This window comes from Mastigoproctus giganteus, chromosome 7 (genome assembly GCF_048544385.1).
Source record: "Mastigoproctus giganteus isolate SK-2022 chromosome 7, ASM4854438v1, whole genome shotgun sequence".
In the NCBI taxonomy this organism is placed as follows: domain Eukaryota; kingdom Metazoa; phylum Arthropoda; class Arachnida; order Uropygi; family Thelyphonidae; genus Mastigoproctus; species Mastigoproctus giganteus.
The window spans coordinates 14,575,618-14,597,670 of NC_143581.1; the positions used below are offsets into that span (position 1 = coordinate 14,575,618).

At 37.1% G+C, this 22,053-nt stretch overlaps 1 protein-coding gene across 2 annotated transcripts in view; it reads right to left on the reverse strand.

Moving 5' to 3' along the window:
* The window catches only part of LOC150082545 (regulation of nuclear pre-mRNA domain-containing protein 1B), a 139,800-nt gene that overhangs the window by 35,538 nt on the left and 82,209 nt on the right, over positions 1 to 22,053 (reverse strand). For both annotated transcript variants that reach the window (XM_090378681.1, XM_090378682.1), the window contains exons 6-7: positions 13,629 to 13,755; positions 11,956 to 12,131 (exon numbers count right to left, since the gene is read on the reverse strand). In XM_090378681.1, the coding sequence (XP_090234807.1) occupies positions 11,956 to 12,131; positions 13,629 to 13,755 (303 nt within the window). The remainder of the gene's footprint in view (positions 1 to 11,955; positions 12,132 to 13,628; positions 13,756 to 22,053) is intronic.

Genomic DNA, 22,053 nt, shown 5'->3' on the forward strand with positions numbered 1-22,053 from the left:
GGAGAATTACCCGGAGATCTTCATTTAAGGAATTAGAAGTGAATATTCGAGAAGTTGAAGATGTTTGTGTAGGCAAAGTTTCACAAACTGGAAGGTGGAATACAATATGCTATCATCAGCTAAACTATGGAAAAGATTTTTGGTCAATAGAAGGTCATTAATATACAAGAGGAAAAGTGTGTGAGAAAGAACTGAACTTGGGGAACACCTGCATTAGTGGAGAGGTTAGAAGACAGAGTCATCTACCATCACCCACGGTGAGTGGCCAGAGAAAAAACTGGATACCCAATTACAGAAAACAGTTGGCAATCCACAAGATGGAAGCTTATTTAGAAGATCTTTAAGCCAAACATGATCAAAAACTTTTTAAATGTCAAGAGCAACTGCTTGAGGTTCACGGAACTTTTCCACTGAATTTGTCCATAGATGGGTAAAACATAAGCCAGAATATTACCAGTGGATCAACACTGACGGAATCCATACTGGCAATCACTGATCAGATGGGAGGTTTCTACATAGTTTAAAAATTGGTGGTTAATTGATTTCTCCATTACTTTAGAAAGAGTGGAAGTAAGTGCAATGGGATGATAACTGGATGGGAGGGATTTGTCACCCTTTTTCGGAACTGGCTGGATATGAGCAAATTTCCAAGCTGAAGGAAAAATACCTTTGGAATAAGAAAGTGAAAAAAGGCAGCAAAGAACAGGAGTAAGTTCAGGAGTGCAGGTTTTGAGAAGAAGTGGAGAAATACCATCAGGACCTGGAGCTTTCTTGGCATAAAGACTGTTCAAAATTCTCCTGACATTTGTTTGAGAGAAGACCACAGGAGGCATTGAATGGAAAGTAATTTTTACACACACACACACACACACACACACACACACACACACACACACACACACACACACACTGAATCATTACTGTGCTGCCCTTTCAACATATCAGTAGTAATTAAAGGTGCTATCAATTCTGTCACTTTAGTATTATACAGATTTGTAACATAGTGGTCGGTTTTATTGGTTGACCTGCAAACCTTTGCTGTGTTGCTCACACCAGCACATTTTTGCACAACTTCAATAAAACATGATTTCATTCACTCAAGTAGTAAACAATATTGTCTGTCAATACCTCATGTTTATTAACTTCATCCCTGAATGACACTGTGATGGGGAGGGGGGGAAAGTTGGATGACAAGCAAGCATAGGGTTAAACTTTTGTGCCCAAATCAAGAGATAGCACTATACTCTGTTCATCGAGAGGAGACAGTAGCTGTTGCACAAAACAAAACACTGGTACCACAAAATGGTTGGCTGTTGCACAAAACAGAAGGAACTGGAAAATTGCTGGAGAGGCCTTTATCCTGCACCGGCTTGAAAGTGGCTGATGATGACCACAAGATTAACAGTACCAAGGACAACAAGTAGAATTCTAGGAATTTGAATGACAGAATAATAGATATTTTTCTTAACCATTCACATGTAATGTCTCTTTTCAATGAATAAATTATTCATGAACAGAGGACAGTAGCTGTAAACAACAACAACAACAACAAAAAAAAAAAAAAAAAAATTCCATTGGTACCACAAAATTAACAGCACCAAAGACAATAAGCAGAATTCCAGGAATTTGAATGAAGGATTAATGGATATTTTTCTTGACTTTATTGATTGATATTCATATAAGGAGGCATTGCACTTGCAACGCCTCCTTATATGAATATCAATCAATGAATAAATTATTCATGGAGAGGGGATGGCAGCTGTAAACAAAAAATATTAGTAGCACAAAATTAACAGTACCAAGGACAACGAGAATTCCAGGAATTTGAATGAAGGATTAATGGATATTTTTTTGACCATTCACATGCAACGTGAATAATCAAAAAAAAAAAAAAAAAATTTCTAATTCCATAATGAGAACTCTATTTTTACCACTGTCAGCATATGTTGCCCAAAGTGAACACAATTTAAAGTTGCAGGGCTACTTATGACTCACCCTATATATCAATATAGTATTAAAATATATTTTATACAAAAATATCTTGAGCTGAGAAAGACTCCCTTTTCCTACAGACCCTTAACCTTGACATTTGAAGACTATGGACATCTTTGGGATAGTAGCTCTACAAATGACAATAAAGTTCTATTAGAGGTCATATTTTCAACTATATCACTTCTTCCAACCCACTTAGATATAAACATGGCAATCCTTATATTTCACCATATGCAGTATAGCTCTTCCCAAATTCCAAGAATAGATCTGCCTGAGGGAAACATGACTTTGTTTCTTTACATTGTTACTTTAGGGAAGTATGTACTTTTGTTTTGGTGATACACAAGGAATATGGATTAACTCATTTTCTTACTCTGTAATTATAGCAGTGCTAAAAATTTTTATTCTTCCCAGCATGTTACCAGTTTTTTCAATGTAGCACCAGTGTTGTGACTGCAGGAACACTCATTTTTAAAAATATTTAAGTTGCATCAAGCTGAACATTAGGATAGCTTTATCTTTGGTCAAGATGACAATAGAACCAACCAGTTTTGACAGAGGTGGGAGTAGAGATAGGCAAAAGTTGCTGCCAATAGCTTTGGCAAGGGACCAGAATGACCAACTATCATTTGGACTAAAAGCAAGTCTTCTACTATTAGCCTGTTCAAAATCTAGTTTGGACTGATTAATAACTGCTTTACAATCATTGCAAGCTTTGGTGTAGGCAGAAAATGAACCTGGTGATTTGGAAGTAAGCCAATTGTGATATGCAACATTCTCATTTTGAACAGTCTTAACACATGTATCAGAAAACCAAGGTTTACATAAAGGACAAGATTTTAAGGTGGAGTGTGGTATAAAGGATTTAATTCCTACAAGAATAATTTCACTGACATGATTTGAGCAACCATGACATCAGATCTGAAACAGTAATCTGACCAAGGAAAATAAATTGTGTAGATCATCCCATTTTGCATTCTTGTAATGTCAAACAACACACAGTTGAGAATGGCAACAAGAGAATGGGTCCACTGGAGAAGAGACAATCACTAAGTCATGATCTGAGGTTATTGTTTGTTTGTTTGTTTGTTATTTGATTTTTAGGAGCATTAGCAACTAAGGCCATATTGCTCCGGGATATGCGGTGGTCATTCCCTGACCTTTCCGCATCCTCCGTATTTGGTGGTGACGGGCTCGAACCCCGGTCTAATCAAGAAGCGTGTGCTACGCACTGCTGCTCCTTCCCACCTGGCTACGGAGGCGCCCCATGATCTGAGGTGCCTAAAGGACCACTCACCTTGACCATGTACCTAGAAGGGCAATTTGTGAGAAAAATATCAAGCATTCGGCTGGGTGATCAGGATTGTCTGGTATTCTGGTAGGTAAATGAACAATCTGTGCAAGGTCTTTAGTAATTGCAAACACTTCAACATCTTGACCAGCTGGGTCCATGTTACTAGAAAATGGAAGCCAGCTGGAGTTGTGAACATTAAAATCGCTGAGGAAAATTACCTCACTGTTAGGAAATTTGGACTGAAGAAAGTCCAAAGTTCAAAGTCCAAGTTCAAAGAGTTCCAAGTGATTAGTGGAGTTGGGAGAATGATAGAGACAACAGATGAATTTAACAGAATGGAGTACAGAGGGGATTCCAAATTACTAAGTCTCTGACAAGGAATATTAGAGTGGACATGTGCACAAGTACCACCTTTGAAGCAAAAGGAATCATTTAGTGAATAAATTAGATCAACTGTTATGAGCAGTGGTTGAATCTACTGATAATTGTGATTTTGTCAGAAAAAGTACTTGGGGTTTGGCAGACTGTAAGAGAAATGGACATCATTCAGATTGCAACTGAGACCACATATATTTGTGAAACCAACAAGGAAGTGTTCGGGAGGTTTAGATCTTTTTTGTAATAAGTTTGTTCTTTTAGTTTGACCATTCACAATGTATTCATTAGTAAGAAAAGGTGCAGAGGACATATTGTACGAAGTAACAAAATTTTTGGATATGGTACACACAGCAAGAATATACCCAGTTCCTCTACATAATGTGGCCTCAACAATCCCCTGCATACACATGATTTGGACTCCCTCTAGGCACTATCTGGAAGAGTAGAGGTAGTGAGATTATAGACCAGATGATCCAGAAGCCTCCTAGAAAGTTACCAACAGGTTCGTTCTGATGGACTATCAAGCAGCTGGCCTGCGAACACCATTTTAGAGCTATACCCTTGAAATGTAAGGAGCGTAATGAATTTAAAATGAAGAGATGAGACGACTTGGTGCAAAGCAGATTTACTTAAAAGTGAATTGAATTTTATAATCAAATCCTGGAGGCCACAAAACGAAAGGAAAAAATATAAATTTTGATTAATACTGATTTTGGAAATAGTGATATGTTTTTTAATTAATAAGTAGTGCAATATGATCATCTAAACTAATTTTTAATTTCAAACAGTGTGTTTCATTCAATAAATATTATTTGCATGCAAAATAGGACATATGATTAATATACATATCTACCTGTAGTATTTTGTGCTGATTAGTTTTGTAATATTAAAAATATAGGTTACGTTTAGTATCTTACATACTAAGGTCTATTCACTTAAGGATTTTAAAAGTAAGCAACCCTACTTGTATGTATACACTCCTCTCAATTTGCATATATGGATTAGCCCGTGACCACCAAATACAGAGGATGCGGAAAGGTCAGGGAATGACCACTGAATATCCCCGGAGCAATATGGCCTTAGTTGCTAATGCTCCTAAAAACCAAATAACAAAACAAACAAACAAAAATAAGCATATAGATTACCATATCTTATGGTTTTTAACAGACTTTCCTAAGAAACACAAATTCCTGGTATGACAACAGGCACTGGCCAACCAGCTTTTGAAATGTCCATGTTAGTAAGCAGGTTAATGCATGTTTCTGACACCAACAACATGTGTGCTGGTCAATCTGCTTTCTATGTATGTACATGTATCCTTACAAAATGGAAGTAATGTAGTTCTTCAAAGCTACCATACACTATGTGAAGCCAGAACTTCGGAATTACTAAATATTAATGTTATTTTATCCTTTTAAAAATTATAAAGAGTAGAACTTTCTCATCCTCTCATATTGTGGGTGGCAGGTTTTTTTCCTCCTGGAAAGTGCATGGTCTTAATGCTCATATTAGAATGAATTAATGGTAGCTCACATAGAGCAACTTCATTACCACTGTTTTGGAAATGTTTAGAGGCCACTTAATAAAATATACTTACTGTTAACAGACCAATAAAGCTCAAAACAGTCACAGCAGTGTCAACCGATAAACAAATGGCAAATTAACGTTTTAGATAAGGCTGATTATTTAAAAGTAGTAGAATAAAGGAAACTGATGGTAGCACAAAGTTTATTCTACTGAGAGCTTTAAGACCATTGCACTTACTAGGCAATTTAAACTTTACTAATAAAATAAATTTTCTGTTTATACTCCGGGATGACCACACAGTCAGAGGAGTTCACATGGTAGAGAGAATACAAGAAACAGCACCATATTCAGCGGTCATAGGCTTGAACCTGGGTCACTCAAGGCACGTGTACTTATGCACCCCGCGCGCCTGACAACTTGGCTACGGTGGCCCTTAGCCGAGAAAGTTCACCTATTTTTCTAAATTTCAAAAAAGGCCAAAATAAAATTAGTTGTGTAATAATTCTGAAAGGAATTAGAAGTAAAAATCCTTTTCAAGGCAAAGTTGTCTGGACTGATAAAGACATTTAAGTTAGGTACAACTTTTATGTGAAAATTACATAGAATCTAAATGACCAAGTGGGGCCAAAATTTATTCTTGCAGCATCACAGATCCATTTCCATGCTCTTCCTTGCACTTCAATACTATGCAACTTCTTTTTGGGAAAAGCTGTTAATGATAACTTATGTTAACTAATACAAGACCACTTCTATTGTGTAAGAATTACTGCTATATTTTCCAACTGGCTTAGATCTATTTACAGATTAAGTTGTGTAAAGGAAAATATGATAGCCACGTGGTAGCTATAAAAATTTTACCATCAATGAACAAATCATTTGCTAATATATACTTAATAAAACTCAAAATATTATTCTAAATTATTTTGCTTCAAAAATGTGTCTGCACTAGTAGGCAAGTTATAATTCAAATTATTACCGATGCAGTAAGAAACAATAAACAAAACTTTGATAAAGCAGTGGATGAATTAGGGTTCAAAAGTTCTTATTCTTAACTATTTATAACCATAACTGATAATTACTGTTATGGTTATGTGGTTATTAGGGAAAGAGAGTTTATATATTTATCAACATGGTGTCCATAAAGTTTGCAATCAACTGTACACATATTTGTAAATGACCCGTAAATTTTTATGGGTAACTGAACCTGTTTCATTAAATATTTCAAGTTTTACTATCACAGATTGAGATACAGGTTTTTTTTGTTTTTTTTTTTGTCCTGGATAACTGTTACTAAATTCTACAGCAATTTCTGTATCCATCCTTCATGTCCATATAACAATTTCTATGCACACCTGCAAGTGTAATGACATGATTATTACATATGGTCACCACAAACCTACAACAAAAAGAAACTTTTAAGACAAATGAAGTTTACACATCGATTCCATACTTTATGGCCAGCTGTATTATGACATGATTATTATAATTTGTATTATTCTTATTCTGAAATTTCATCTGTATTATTTTTGTAATATTTCTAATTTCCACCTACCATGGCATTACATTATTTTTGTTGGAATAAAAATAATAAAATATTGCTTTAATATGAAATTTATTTTATATTTCACTGCTTTAAACCTGATACTGTTATAGGCACAATTATAAACTTATTCAAATGCTAAATAAAGTGTAGAAAGAAAAAATTACCATTTACAATACAATTACCACTTAATGACTACATAACAGTTATAATTAAAGTTTGTAAATTTGTTTACTAATTTAATAAATAACTGTAAAACATACTAATTATAAAAGAACAGACATAAAAATTTCTCTGTATGCTGTCAGGATATAAAGTGATAACCAATTAAGAACAATTTATGGTAATTTTATTTATTCAGACAGTAAAGATTATCCTGCAGGTAGTTTTATAAATACAAACCACAAAAATGTAATTTCCCAAAGATATTACAATGAGCACAAATTAAAAAATATTTAATAAATACACAAATATTGTTTGCCATGATTCACATGCTTAAGTTCTTTTAGCACATTTTATCACTTGTGCAGCAGTTCAAAGCAAAGGGGAGCTCAGGATGATAATATACAGAATTTTTTTAAAATATTATTTTTAATACTTGGTAAGGTACCACAACTCTCCATCTCACACATACTAAAATACAACCTCAAGTTAATAACTACACACATTGAATAAATGAATAAATGAGCATTATATGGTACAATCACAATTTTAGGTCAGCATGACACCGCCATGTTCCTTTCCCAGAATTACTTAATATATTATTTCTGTAAAGGTTTTCCATATTTTCTTTTCTGATCATGACCTGTTTTAATTCAATGCATTCATACTCAGAGCAATTTTTTACCACCATAATAAACTGTTTTTAAATTGCTTAGTAGGTATTACTCAAAAGTTTAAAGACTGTCATAAAAATTACCAGGTATTCAGTGGAATTCACTTGTGAAGTAACAGACCAGAGTAATTTTGCCATTACTGGAAGCACTTCTGGAAGAACCCCAGTTTTGTTAAGCATGCACTGCCTCTTGATTTTTGTTGGATCAGCATGACACCGCATTTAATAACATTTTTAAAATATAATTAAATATTCAGTATTTAAACTTTAGGGGGAAAGCCTCAACTGGAACAATGGACTTTTGGCAAGACTCAAACAAAAGTCACTACTGGGTGTGTCCCATTACCTGTTACTGGATTCCCCCCACACCTCCAACCATGAAGCTATATTGTCCACATGTATGAGGTACAATTATAGACCAGTGAGTTTGGCTTCTGTGGTTGGTAAGATTATGGAATCTATGGCTAAAAGTGCAATACAAAACCATCTCAACAACAATGGTATCCTAAATGAGTCTCAGCACATTTTCATGAAAGGGAAGATCTTGCCTGAAAAAAATCAGATAAATTACTATGAAAGATTATAAAGCAGTTGGATCAAAGAAACAACTTTGACATTATATATCTGGATTTTAGTAAGGATTTTGATATAGCTCCCCATGGGAGGTTATAAATTAGAGTAGGTCAAGATAGATCCTCAGTGGATTTGGGATTACTGAAGAACAGAGGCAGAGAGTGGTTATAAATAGGTATTATTCAGAGTGGATTAGAGTAGCAAGACACCCATAGGGATCAGTGCTCATACCTCTCCTGTTTCTGATCATAGTATTAACAGTGAGAAAGGAGCAAGCTTGTATTTACATGGCTTCACCTAAAAAAAAAAAAAAAAAAAGCCAACCTACATCACTTATCCTTCCCCTCTAACATGTTTTATATAGATAAAAATTTGCCCAATTTTTCCTTAAACTTATCCAAACTACCCGTTTCCACATACAACAACAGATGAAATTTATTCTAACAATCAATTATTCTCTGGCTGAATGTAAATGTTTACATTCAGCCAAGGAATGTTTACATTCATCGATTTAAATTTATTTCTTCTTATGTGTCTTGACTGAGCAAGAGGTAAGAATACCAGTAGCATTTAGTTTACTCAATCCATTCAAAGCCTTAAACACCTCAGCAAGATCTCCTTGCAAGTGCTTTAGTTTCCTAAATGGTAATTCCTAAATGATACTATATTGACTGGAGAAGCTGTCAGAGTTTGTTGACAACTTAATGGTTGCGAGGACAGTTAATGATCAGAACTAGGTAACTGCTCCAAAAGGATCTGGAATGACTGCAAGAATGATCTCTGAAAAATGGCAGCTAAAATTTAATGCTGCAAATGCAAAGTACTGCACTTGGGGAACAGAAACCCAATAACAGTTTATAGATTAGGCAGAGGAAAGGATTTTCAGGATGAAAAAGATTTGGGTTTACTAAATAGATAAACATGAAACTCAAAAAGCATTGTAAGCAGGATGCAAGAAAGGTACATAGAATTCTGTATATGATTTATCGAAATTTTTCAAGTAGAGAGGAGGTGATCATTATCCATTTCTATAAGATGATGGTGTGAGCACAATTGAAATATTGTGTTCAGGTATGGAGACCACATCTAAAGACAGAAGTTCTGGAGGAGGTGCAAAGAAGGGCAACCAGATTGATAAAGAGCAACAAGGCATTCATCCGAGCAGCAGCAACTTAGAAGAGTTGTTCTGTAGAACTTTAGAAATTTGACACTTGGGGGGGGGGACAAACTAAGAATATATAAGACCTCAAGGAGGTTTAGTGAATGAATGAGGGATATTTTCACTTGTGAGTGAGAGACAAGAACCAGACAACATAAATAAAATACTTTTTTCTTTTTTTTTTACACGATCTTACTCAAAAATAACACAAAACAACACCACACAAAATTAGATAGGCACTTGATCGGAATAATATGAGTTTTTTTGTGTTGTTTTTTTTTGGTAGATGTAAAATAAGTGCAATTTCTTCATCATGGCATTTTAACTAACAAATAAAGAAAGAACACAATTTTCTCATTTCACAGTGGGCATGTGGTGGTTTTTTTCCTGAAGATTCGGGATAATAAATGGCAAAACAATACTTATATCAGAAAACATTCTTTGAAATCCATCATCCTAGCAACACAGAAATCATAAACTATTTCTTTTACAAGATCTTATTCAGGGACAGAAAAAAAAAAAAAAGTACTCTGGCACAACCACCAGGCCAGTGGAGTTTACAATAAATCAATCAATACAAACAATCATATTCAGCAGTCACGTGCTTGAACCCTGGTCTATTCAAAGAGCGCGTGCTACTGCACTTGTGCTCCTGACCACTCGGAAGCAAGCTAGTGAGTGGGTTTGTGCCAACTGCTTATGAAAGTATACACTGTTACTAACTATGTCACCACAGCAAGGGAGTCTGTAACTTTTGAGTAGTACTTTGTATAGTAATTTTAATCTGGTTATAAAACTAAATGTTTTTGGAAAACAGTAGTATTTACAGAGGTACTTCATAGAAAATGTGGTTTTCAATAAATGTATGCAATTATTGGGTATTCCCAACATATAAGTAATTTTTATTTTCTAAAATTCAGTTGCAAAGTAGTTAAACCTATTAATTAATACAGATATTCTGCAACAGAATCATCCAAAGATATCTACTAAAGGCATTTTAGGTGAAACAGACAACTTAGCTATAAACCCATGAGTCCCACAAGAAATTAGCATTTATGAGGATGATTAACCCATGCATAGTTGGAGACCCTGTTTCTATTAAAAAATGTAAATCATTATGAACAGAAGTTTGGATTGCACTATAACTAAATCAAATACTTTCCTAATACAGTGGAACGCCACTTTAAGATTTGTTCACTATACGACCAAATCACTTTACGATGAACTCTCCATATTAAAATACCATTCACTATACGATATGTGGTAAGCACCAGTCATTGTGATCACGTTTGCGAACTGAATTTCAATTCTATTATGCAATTCTAATAAGCGAAAATAGGAGAAATATTATCCAAAGGCTATAAAAGTAAAGATCACAAATTTACATTTATTTACATTACCAATTAACAAAATTAAATGATAGGTGAAAATTGGAATATTTTCCACAGGTTAACAAAATAAAAATAAATCTATGCTACCATACATAGCTTAATTAATACGTACTGTAATATGTACATACTAACTAGTTGATATTTCTGTTCACTGATATATATATATATATTTTTTTTTTTTTCCGGTTCTAAAATTTATAACAGTAAAAAAGATAAGCAATCAATAACAAGGGACACGACATGCACAAATTGCAACTAACACTATATGTGCAAGTGAGATACGGAGTAACTAGTTTACCAAGCTTAAAAAATAGGAATGGAGAGAAGATTCTGAAAATTTATTATTATTTTTTTTTTTATGATTAAAGAGAAAGGGGAAACATTTCACCATAATAATATAAAACCCACAGAATTCCAGCCATCGGTGTCATAGCAAATGCAATAAGATCAAGTTTACTACCCTTTTATAATAGATTGCACTAACACAAAAGTCCAATGGACCGAAAACTGCAAATTGTTTTATGATAGTGACCCCTAGAAATGTGCTTTATAAAAATATCACAAAGGCATTCAAAATTGATTCTTATAACCGAACACATGATACCGATGTGGTGCATTTTAATGATTTTAATTGGTTTTTTGAAATTCAAGTGGCTGATTCCACTGACCAGTGATCACATTAACCGGTGCCTACTTATTTCACTTTACAATGAGATAGGCTTATGATTGTCTCCGACCAGACCACACAGTCCTTCTTCTCAGCCAATAGCAACATTTGTAAACATATTGGCCACGTGTTTTGTTTTTGCATTTTTTAGTTGAAGTGATTTTTTGTGTTGTGCTTTAATGAATATATTAGTTTTAATCAATTATTTTATGTACAATTTCCATTATAAAAATCACCTTTTAGAGAGAACAATAGCTGTTATATAGCAAAAACTTCAGCTTCCAAGGTCTTGGAACGAATTACCAAAAAACAGTGTTATTGGGTTCACATTACGATATTTTCATGATATGATGGTGTCTCTGGAATGGATTAATATTGTAAAGCAGGTGTCCACTGTACCATATAACACTTGCTTTTCATATTTGTGGTGAAATTTGTTGTGCCTACGAGGAATAAATTTTGCAATAAAATCAAGATTTCTCAATCAAGTTGGTTATTATTTTGCTGGCTTAGGTTTAAAATTTAAAAGCATAACAAAATAATTCAACATAATTTGGCATTCATAGTTTATATATTAGAACCTATATTGTCATACAGACCTCTAGTTTCTGTTCAGCTTGTGCCAACTGTTCTTTCTGAGCATGTGTATAGTCACCCAGCATACGAGAAATCTGTTTTCTGTCTTCTAATTCTTCTCCAAGTCTGCTGTTATAGTCAGCTAACAAACTGCATGCCTCATCCACTTGCTTCGATAACTTATCAGCAGCATCTCTGTCTGAAACGTACAAAATAAAAAAAAAATAATAAAAACAACAACCACCCTGTGTACTTGGTAGCAATACCCGTCATGAGGTGGCATCCCCCAATCGGGGAGAAATAATATAATAATAACAGCCTAGCAGCAATAGGTCTCTCAGAGAACACATACAAGGAACTCCAGAAAGTGGCAATCCTGAACACCTGTAAGATAGTCAGAGTGCCTCGACCAACAGTAACACCAGACATAACAACCATCCTGTGCACTTGGTGCCAGTACCAGTCACAGGATGGTACACCCCCCCACTAGAGAGAATAATATAACAAAAAAAAAAATAAATAAATAAAAAATAAATAAATAATAATATTAATAAATAAAATAGAATAAAATAAAATAATCTGCCATATAACAGCAAAAACAGGATCTCCCTAATTTACAATATTAAACTAAAAAGTTTCTTTTGATGTTATAATGAACAAGGTGCAAATTCAGTGCAATAGCACACATATTGGCACCTCTGTAGCCAGGTGGGCAGGAGCAGCAGTGCATAGCACACGCTTCTTGATTAGACCAGGGTTCGAGCCCGTGACCACCAAATACGGAGGATACGGAAAGGTCAAGGAATGACCACCGCATATCCCCGGAGCAATATGGCCTTAGTTGCTAATGCTCCTAAAAACCAAATAACAGCAACAACAGCACAAATATACTGAAACACTCCTCTTAAGATTTTATTTAATAATAAATACAGCAGATGACAGGACACCAAAGAAAAGATTAAACAGCTTACACTCTATAAATTAAAGAAATATGAACCACCAAAAGAAAATTAATAATTTTCCATAACTTGAACTGACATAATTATTAAAATCAGCAACAAAAGGCCAAATGAAATTCATATCACTAATTTTGCCACCATCTGCGTGGTGGTAAATATGCAATTCTGAAGAAGACAGTTTAAAATCACATTGGCAAAGAGCGATATTAAAATGCAAGTTAAGCTTCATTAATGGAATGGCATTCTTCGAATACTTCAATCATTAAAAAAAAAAAAAAAAAAATTCATATTATTCTTGCATAATGTAAATATTGGAGTTATTAATTAACATAAATGCTCTTCTTTGGGAGAGGCATTAAGATTTTTAAGAGCACCTACCTAGTTGCAAAAATGGCATTCGAAGATAGTTCACATTATATTAGTACAGAGTTAATATCCATCAGAATAGAGACAATGCTATAAATGAAAGAGAAAGAAAGAAAACCGATCTTGTCAAGAGGTAACAGTATTATTGAAGATAATCAGGTAATAAAATTGTTTTTGGAGGGAAATAATGCAAAACTAGATATAAAAAGCATCAGAATCATTAGATCTCCAGAGTAAAGAACAGTCTGGAGATCTGCATTTTCCTATTGAATACAGATATCCACATGAAATACAAATAGTCTCCTCAGTTAATTAATAGCTTCTCTGCCATAAAACAAAAATTTCATTATATATCATGTATAGTTACAAACCTTGTATTTTTTCCAACAAAGAAATATCTGATACTTCTGGAGGAAGACTGGCAATTTTTTCTCTTACTGCTGCATCAGTAGATGGTGCATTTTCTAAATCCTGCAATGCTTTAATTAGTTCTTCAGCCTTTAAAATATAGAGAAATTTATATACATATGATTTAATAATCCTAATAACCTGATTTAATAATCTTAATTTTTAACAGTTATCAATAGTTTTCCAAATACACTGCTTGACAACATTACATAACAAAATGGTTTTCATGTTTTTGTTTTTTTTCTACGAACAATGTCACCGAAGACAAATATTTGATATAATATGCATCCTGATGTGCAAATTTTGAATATCCAATAGAAATCGATCTACCACTTACAGAGCCACAGATTATGCATATTATTCATGCCTATAAAAACATGGGTTGCGACCATCACTTCATTCCCATTTTTTGGCTTGCTCAGTAGGATAGCCACAACCCAGGGGCTCACATCTGGTGAGTATGGGCTTGGCACACACACAGGATCCTGAGCTGGATATCATCATTCTTCTCTTTCTTAGTGATTCCCTTTTGACTCTCTCTCTGTCAGGGTGACTCGGTTTTTTTGGGTGGTGCAGCATAAGCCTCAGGCTTCCTTGCACTATATAGCTAATAATAATAATAATAATTTTCAGTACTCAGGATGGCAAGTCATCATCATTTAGATGATTCTTTGTGATGGTGGGCCATTGGATGATTTGAAGGTGGGCAGTCGCAAGCAGAGATGACACATTGACTTAATGTGTCACACAGCGTCATCTTGATGCTATGGAAGAAGTTTTGGGAGACAGGAATCATTAAAAGAAAGAAGAGCCGGGTAAGGTCATCCAAGGTCTATATCAACCAGAACAGACCACTATCTGGCTCTATCAGCAAGAAGGAATCCTATGATTCCCTGTCATTAACTGTCTCTTGAGGTTGCTGTAGTCACAGGTGAAAACATTTTCAAGTGAACTGTGTTAAGAAGGCTCAATTCAAATGGACTCTATGCAAGGAACCCAGTGGTTTGTATTCCATTAATCCTACAAATAGATTCTAGATGTTATTTCTTCTGGAGACGAGGAATGCGGTACCATTCCTCGAACATCAGAGAAAGGGACACCTATGGTGGAGGTGGTGTTCTCGTGTGGGGTGGAATAATGACAAATGGCTGCACCCCTCTCACAAATGGCTGCACCCCTCTATGTTTTTGATAGGGGTACTGTAACCGAGCAGAGTACCAAGAACAGATTCTCGAACCCTATGTGCAACTTTTTAGGGGTGAAGCTGGCCCAGATTTTCTTTTCATGCACGACAACACCACTGCACACAGAGCTCAACTGATGGAAGAATATCTTAAAAGTGAAGATATCCAATGACCGTTGTGGCCAGCACGATCACCAGACTTAAATTCAATAAAATATGTCTGGGACACCCTTGGGCATTGTATTCAATGCCAACAGCCAACTCCTTGGTCACTTGGTGAGCTAAGGTCTGCGCTGGTGGAGGAATGGGAATTGTTGCATCAGAATCTTATAGACACCCTTATATCAAGTGCTGTCAAGCCTGTTTAGCCATTGGAGGGGATCATATGTATACTGATGTCATGTGACCATATTTTCAAGCACATTACAGAAGTCTGCATTGTGACCTTTTTGGCAATTCTCACACAACCCCTATAAATGTCTTATACCTGTCCAAAGTTTCTTGCTGTCCATTTGATCATTATTCTATCGGTATGGTACACCACCATACCAAATTTTGTCCTGCTTCATTGCAAGTCGCATGAGTTACGCCACATTTTCTACATCTTCTATTAATTTTGTTCAGCAGTGTTCTTACGAAACAAGAATTAAATGATTAGATAATCCAGGCTATGAGAAACCTTCATATAAAAAGATGTAGTGAACATCACAGAAATATGTTTTAAAAATTCATTTATTTATTAAAATCTGTTGTTTTTCCATACATGACACAGAGAACTAAATGTGCCAGAAAGATTCAACAGTTATCCTGAAATTCACTCTGGTGTTGCTCATACCATTCTTTTTCTAGAAGGAAATTTTTTCCAGAGGTTAAAGAGAGAAATCAAGGAAAATTTCTGAGAATGACATGTGACATTTTTTCAAGCAATATGAAGGGCCATGAGCTGCAAATTAAGTGAAATTAAGTGGCAATACTGTTTCATATTGGTAATCTTGCACATGTAATACCATTATGTCAACTATGCTACAAAACAACAGGAATCACCGAACATAGACCACCAACCTTCCCGAAGACACGTTCCTGGACCAGGTCCTGGCCCTTCGGGTTGAATTAAAAAACAAGCTAAAAGAATCCACAAGCAGAAATTGTTGGCATATGGACCAAACTGGAGATGGTCCTTCACAACGTCCATGTCGAGTCAGAAAGGAATGCAGCCAAACTGGAGGCATACCTAGAGAGTAGGGACACTCAAATGCAATAGCGTGCCCCAATGTACTCTGAAGCGCTGAGCAAAACCAATCCAAAAGTATAAACTATAGGACAACCCGAAAAGAGAAAATCACCCCTACCAAAACCACACCTGGTGTTGCTCAAGCGGGCTGCACCTGAAGCACCATACACAAGAGAAGAAATAAAGAAAGCAGTCGTAGCAATCCTCTCAGAAGAGCGTGTACAGAGAAGGGCAACAAGATTGGTGAGGGGAATGAAGGGATCCTCTTACCAAGAAAGGCTTAAGTTCTGCAAATTGCAGTGGCTGGAGACTAGCCACCTGTGCGGTGATTTGATTGAGGTGTATAAGGCCTTGAATGGGTTTAACTTGCTAAATTCTGACGGGATCCTTCCACTTGTTCAGATTACGAACCTAAGGGGGCATAAATTGAAATTTAGAAAGGACAGATGTAGAATAGATGTGCGGAAATTTGCCTTTAGCCAGCGGGTGGTTAATTGCAGGAACAAACTTCCATCTGTTGTGAAGGTTGATAGGTTGAATAAATTTAAGGAGGAACTGGACAGGCATTTGGAGGGAATGGTGTGATTTTTTTTTTTTTTTTTTTGGCTGATGCTGCATAAGCTCATACACTTGCCACTACTACTACTACCTCAGAAACACAAGGATAAAATCAACCCGTAAGAGTCGTAATACTGGAGTCAATCGAAACTGAGTCAAAGGAAGAAGCTCACAAGATCCTAACCAACAACAAGATCCCAACCGTGGCACTCCTCGCTGAACCACCGTGCAAAAAAGGGCTCTCAATAAAAATCTTCGACATTGAAAATCACATTGATCACACCACCCTCTGAGAAGAAATCTACCACTGAAACCTGCAGCAGTACTTCCTGGATGGAAAGCCGGAAGAACTCATCACACCAAATCCAGGACTGGGAATGCCGCAAAATGGGTTAGCATTAGCAGAGGCATATGATGCAAGAAAGCAAGCTTATGCAGCATCAGCCAAAAAAAAAAAAAAAAAAACCCACTTCCACTTCACCCTTCTGTTCGTTCAAAATACCTGTCCAGCCGAGCCTTAAATTTATTTAGGCTATCAACTTCCACGACAAGAGATGGAAGTCTGTTCCACCAACCAACTACCTGCTGGCTAAAGGCAAATTTCCGCACGTCTATCCTACATCCGTCTTTCCTCAATTTGAATTTATGCCCTCTCAGGTGATTATTCTGAGCAAGAGGAAGAATCCCATCAGCACTGAGCATGCTCAAACCATTCAAGGCTTTATACACCTCTATCAGATCACCTCGCTGGTGCCTAGTCTCGAGACACTGTAATTTGCAGAACTTAAGCCTTTCTTCGTAAGAGCACCCCTTTGTTCCATTCACTAATCTTGCTGCCCTTCTCTGTACTCGTTCCAGCAGCTCTCTTTGCCACCTCTTAGCCCATCTGCTCAACCCTTCCAGATCCGGTTGCAGCAGCACTGTGTCAGTAGTGTCCTTGAGAACCCTGCAAACCTTTGCATTGTCTGCAAACTTGGACACTAAGCTTGATATACCATCATCAGTATCATTTGTTGTTGTTGTTTGTTTGGTTTGTTTTTAGGAGCATTAGCAACTAAGGCCATATTGCTCCAGGATATGCGGTGGTCATTCCCTGAACTTTCCGCATCCTCCGTATTTGGTGGTGACGGGCTCGAACCCCGGTCTAATCAAGAAGTGTGTGCTACGCACTGCTGCTCCTTCCCACCTGGCTATGGAGGCACCTTCAATATCATTTATAAATACAGAAAACAATAATGGACCCAACACTGAACCCTGAGGGACTCCAATAATAACATTAGTCCACGATGAGCAGTGTCCATTGATTACCACTCTCTGTTGTCTCCACCAGAGCTCCACTTCTAGCTCCACACAAGAGGAGCTAGAAGAAAACCTGGAAGACAAAGGCGGAGATGGATAGATGAAATTCATGAGTTTTTGAGTAGTAAATGGATGGCCAGTGCTCAAAACAGAAGGAACTGGAAAGTTGCTGGAGAGGCCTTCATCCTTCAGTGGATTGAAAATGGCTGATGATGATGATGATGTTGTCTCCACCTCAGCCACCCCTTTATCCATAGCAGCAATTTGCCTCCAATGCCACACTGCTCCAATTTGTGCAGCAGTCTTCCTTCCATGTGCAACAGTATCAAAAGCCTTTCTAAGATCCAAGCATATAATATCAAAGTTATTCTCTGCATCCAATTCTTTTGTGACTGCATCATAGTATCCAATCAAATTGGTCAGGCAAGACTTCCCCTTAACAAAACATGCTGTGTCCGAGCTGTAACTGAAGTCTTGTCTAGATGATCCTGCAGTGCTTCTTTAATCAGTGCCTCCATTAATTTTCCTGGAACAGAAGTTAAACTCACAGGTCTATAATTACTTGTGTCGGCCTTTGATCCTCCTTTGTGAATTGGGGTCACATTTGCACATCTCCAGTCTGTGGGTACCTCCCCTGAGTCCAAGGAAGCTCTCATAATTATGGCTAAGGGTTTGCTTACTTCCTTTGCTGCCTCCTTTAATATAACTGGATAGATCCCATCCAACCCAGGTGCCTTTCTTGTGTTTATCTTCAACAATTTCCCCTCCACTTTACTCTCAGTTATTACAAGATTCTCTAGCTTACTGCCAGAGTTGAGTACACCTATGGCATTCCCCTCGCTGAATAACTCCTCATGTGTGAATGTTGATGCAAAATATTCATTTAGTTTGTTAGCTACCTGAGCAGGATCATCAACAGTTGACCCATTGATATCAAGTGGACCAATCTGATTCATCCCCTTCCTTCTGGAGTTTACATAAGTAAAGAACTCTTTGCTGTTTTTCTTTGCATCCCTTGCCAAAGATTTCTCGTAATCTGCCTTTGCCTGCCTAACCTCCTTTGTAACTTGGTTACGGATCAAAGTACATATCAAAGTTATTCTCTGCATCCAGTTCTTTTGTGACTGCAAATCACAAAATCATAGGCTTCTGTGTCATGTGTTAATTTATATGTATCCCATGCATTTTTCTTCTCTGTCATATATCTCATTAGTTCATCTGACATCCATTTAGGCCTAAACCTTGAACAATATTTCTTAGTTGGTATGTAAAGCCTAGTAGCTTCCAAGATAAGTTCTTTGAATGCTTCACATTTTTAATTTGCTGTTGGTAAAATCTTCAGTTGGTCCCACTGTATAGAATTTAAATACTGTCTTAGACCATCGTAGTCGCCTTTACGAAAGCAATAACCCTTCCCTTTACCCCTGATGGTAGTTACCTCTTTGAGTAAATCCCACTTCATCACACTGTGATCACTGCCACCTAGTGGTTCCTTTATCTGCAGATTCTTAATGCATGAAGAATCACTATTGATAATCAAATCAAGAGAATTACTCCCTTTATTTGCCTCCCGAACATGCTGAGGTAGAAAACAAACATCCAATAAATCCACAAAAGCCTTGCTAGTGTGTGAGTGACCACCCCACAAATTCCAGTCAACATCTGGGAAATTAAAATCCCCCATTATAACACTCTCTGATGTACTGGCCCACTCTATTTCCCTGTACAGTTTCTTATTATACTCATCAGAGTCATTAGGCCTATAGCACACTCCTACTCTCAATTTTGATCTCCCAATGCTTATGTCACACCAAACTGACTCGACACTGCACTGTCCAGCGATGTCAACTGGCTTCACTTCCTTGGATTTTATGTGTTTCTTAACTAATAGCATAACCCCTCCTCCCTTCCTATCCTGTCTATCCTTTCTGTAGACGTTGTACTCCCCAAATTCCAGTTCTGCATTCCTTATATCTGTGTGACACCACGTCTCTTATATCCCAACAATATCTGCCTTTGATGTTTTGAGCAATACCTCAAATTCATCAAATTATTTACCAAACTCCTAGCATTGGTGTACACGCAAGTATATATGCACCTGTTTCTATTCTTAGCTACCCTAACACAACCCATGTGTTTACTTGTACCGCAATGACTCCCAGCAGTCTCTGAAATATCCTGGATCTTGTTTTTCAGGTTTCTGCTCATTCCAATAGAAGCAGTGCAAGAATCACTTTCACCTCTGCCAGTGTTTACTGTTAATCTATTATTCTTTGTATCCCCCCAAGCTAGCAGTTTTCCGACCCACCTAACACTGCCTCGATAGCATCGGCAAATATTCTTGCACCCTTCCTATTTAAGTGTATCCCATCCCTGTAGAAGCAGTCTCTCCTGTTAACAAGTACAGTCCAGGCTTAAAAAAAATTCTACCCCTTGAGCCTTGCACAATCTTTCCATGATAAGAGCCTTGTCGAATTGATCGACAAGGCTCTCATCATATACCCTCTCCTATCGTGTCTGGGCAGAATTGCAGACACTTTCAAATTCAACCCTAATTCACAGCTTTTTTACGATTGTGGAGCTTGTGCCACAAGCCTGGCAGGCACTCATTCATCATAAAAGAGTTTATATAAATTGGGGCTCACACTGTTTTAGGGAACACGTGGCCATCACCAAGTGTTTCAAGTGTTACTGCTTTAGTCACACAACAGACACGTGTGCACAGACCTGCGGCCACTGTGCGACAAAGGGTCATAGCTATGATACACATCCTAATAAAACCACTGACACAATCTGTGCAAATTGCGGGGGCCTAAAATTACCACACACCCACTCAATCTGTTACAGGAAATGCCCTGTATACGTTAAGGCAAAGAGAATTCAGCAACAAAGAACTGAATATGGGGACTTTGCCTAGACACTATAATAATACCAGACTTAAATTTTTCCAAATTAATGCACAGTGAGCTAAGGCAGTAGCTGGCCAAATCAGACAGAATATCAAAGAAGAAAATATAGATATTCTGCTGATCCAAGAGCCCAACACCACTGCCAATGGAATAAAAGACTATCCTCTATCCTACAAGGTGGTCCAGGTGGAATTAGAGATGCCCGGATGGCCAAAGGTGTGCAAAACTCCAACCTCACTATCACAAAGATTTCTCATCTCTGCTCAGTCTGGGTGGTGTGCACCCATATAGTTACAATGCTCTGGGATTTCTATGCAGTTTCCCTGTACTGTCGGCTGGGGGAGGATATCCTGCCAGCGACACAAAATCTTCAACACCTTCTCACTGAGCTAGAAGGAGTAAAATCTTAATCTGTGTAGACAAATTCCCGCTCTCCGCTCTGGCACAGCAAAACCCCGGAGTGCAGGGGGGCAAGAAACGGCCAGCATCTAGAGGACTTCATAATAAAAAAAATGCAACTCGGTCATCCATAATTGTGCTAACAATCTGCCAACCTTTTCCAGCATTCTCTGGGAAGCCACCATAGATATAACTTTATCAACCAGACCTTTTGCAGGCTATATCACCGACTGGATCGTGCGAAAGGGGTGGACCACTTCTGACCTTTTTTTTTTTTTTTTTTTTTATGTGAACCCCAAACACGAGAGGTATTAGAACCTATAGTATTTAGTACCGTGCTTGGGTTGGAGGTTGAGAAGACGAAAGAAGATATTTGTTGACATTGGACTTGAACTTCTGTAGACTGTAATTTTCAGGAAATGCGTATGAAGGAAGGTTGTTCCAGAAAACGGCAGTTGAATGAATAAATGAGGAAGATGAAAAGTTAGTTCTGTGGGTTTGAAGTTGGACAGAAAATGGATGTTGGCTGGTGGCGGCATGTGTTCAGACTGTTTTGAAAGAGAGAGCGGGAATTATAGAAGCCAATTCAGAAGAACAGTGGCCATGGAAGTATCTGTAGAAGAGGCATACAGCAGAAACAGTACGTCTACGAGAAAGCGAGTGGAGAGACTCTGTTAGAGATGAATCATTAATTAACCTAACTGCCCTCTTCTGAATGGAATCAAGAATCCTGAGAGAGGTTTTGGGGGCACCAACTCAAATGTGGGAACAATATTCCATGGCAGGGCGGATTTGTGATTTATACAGAG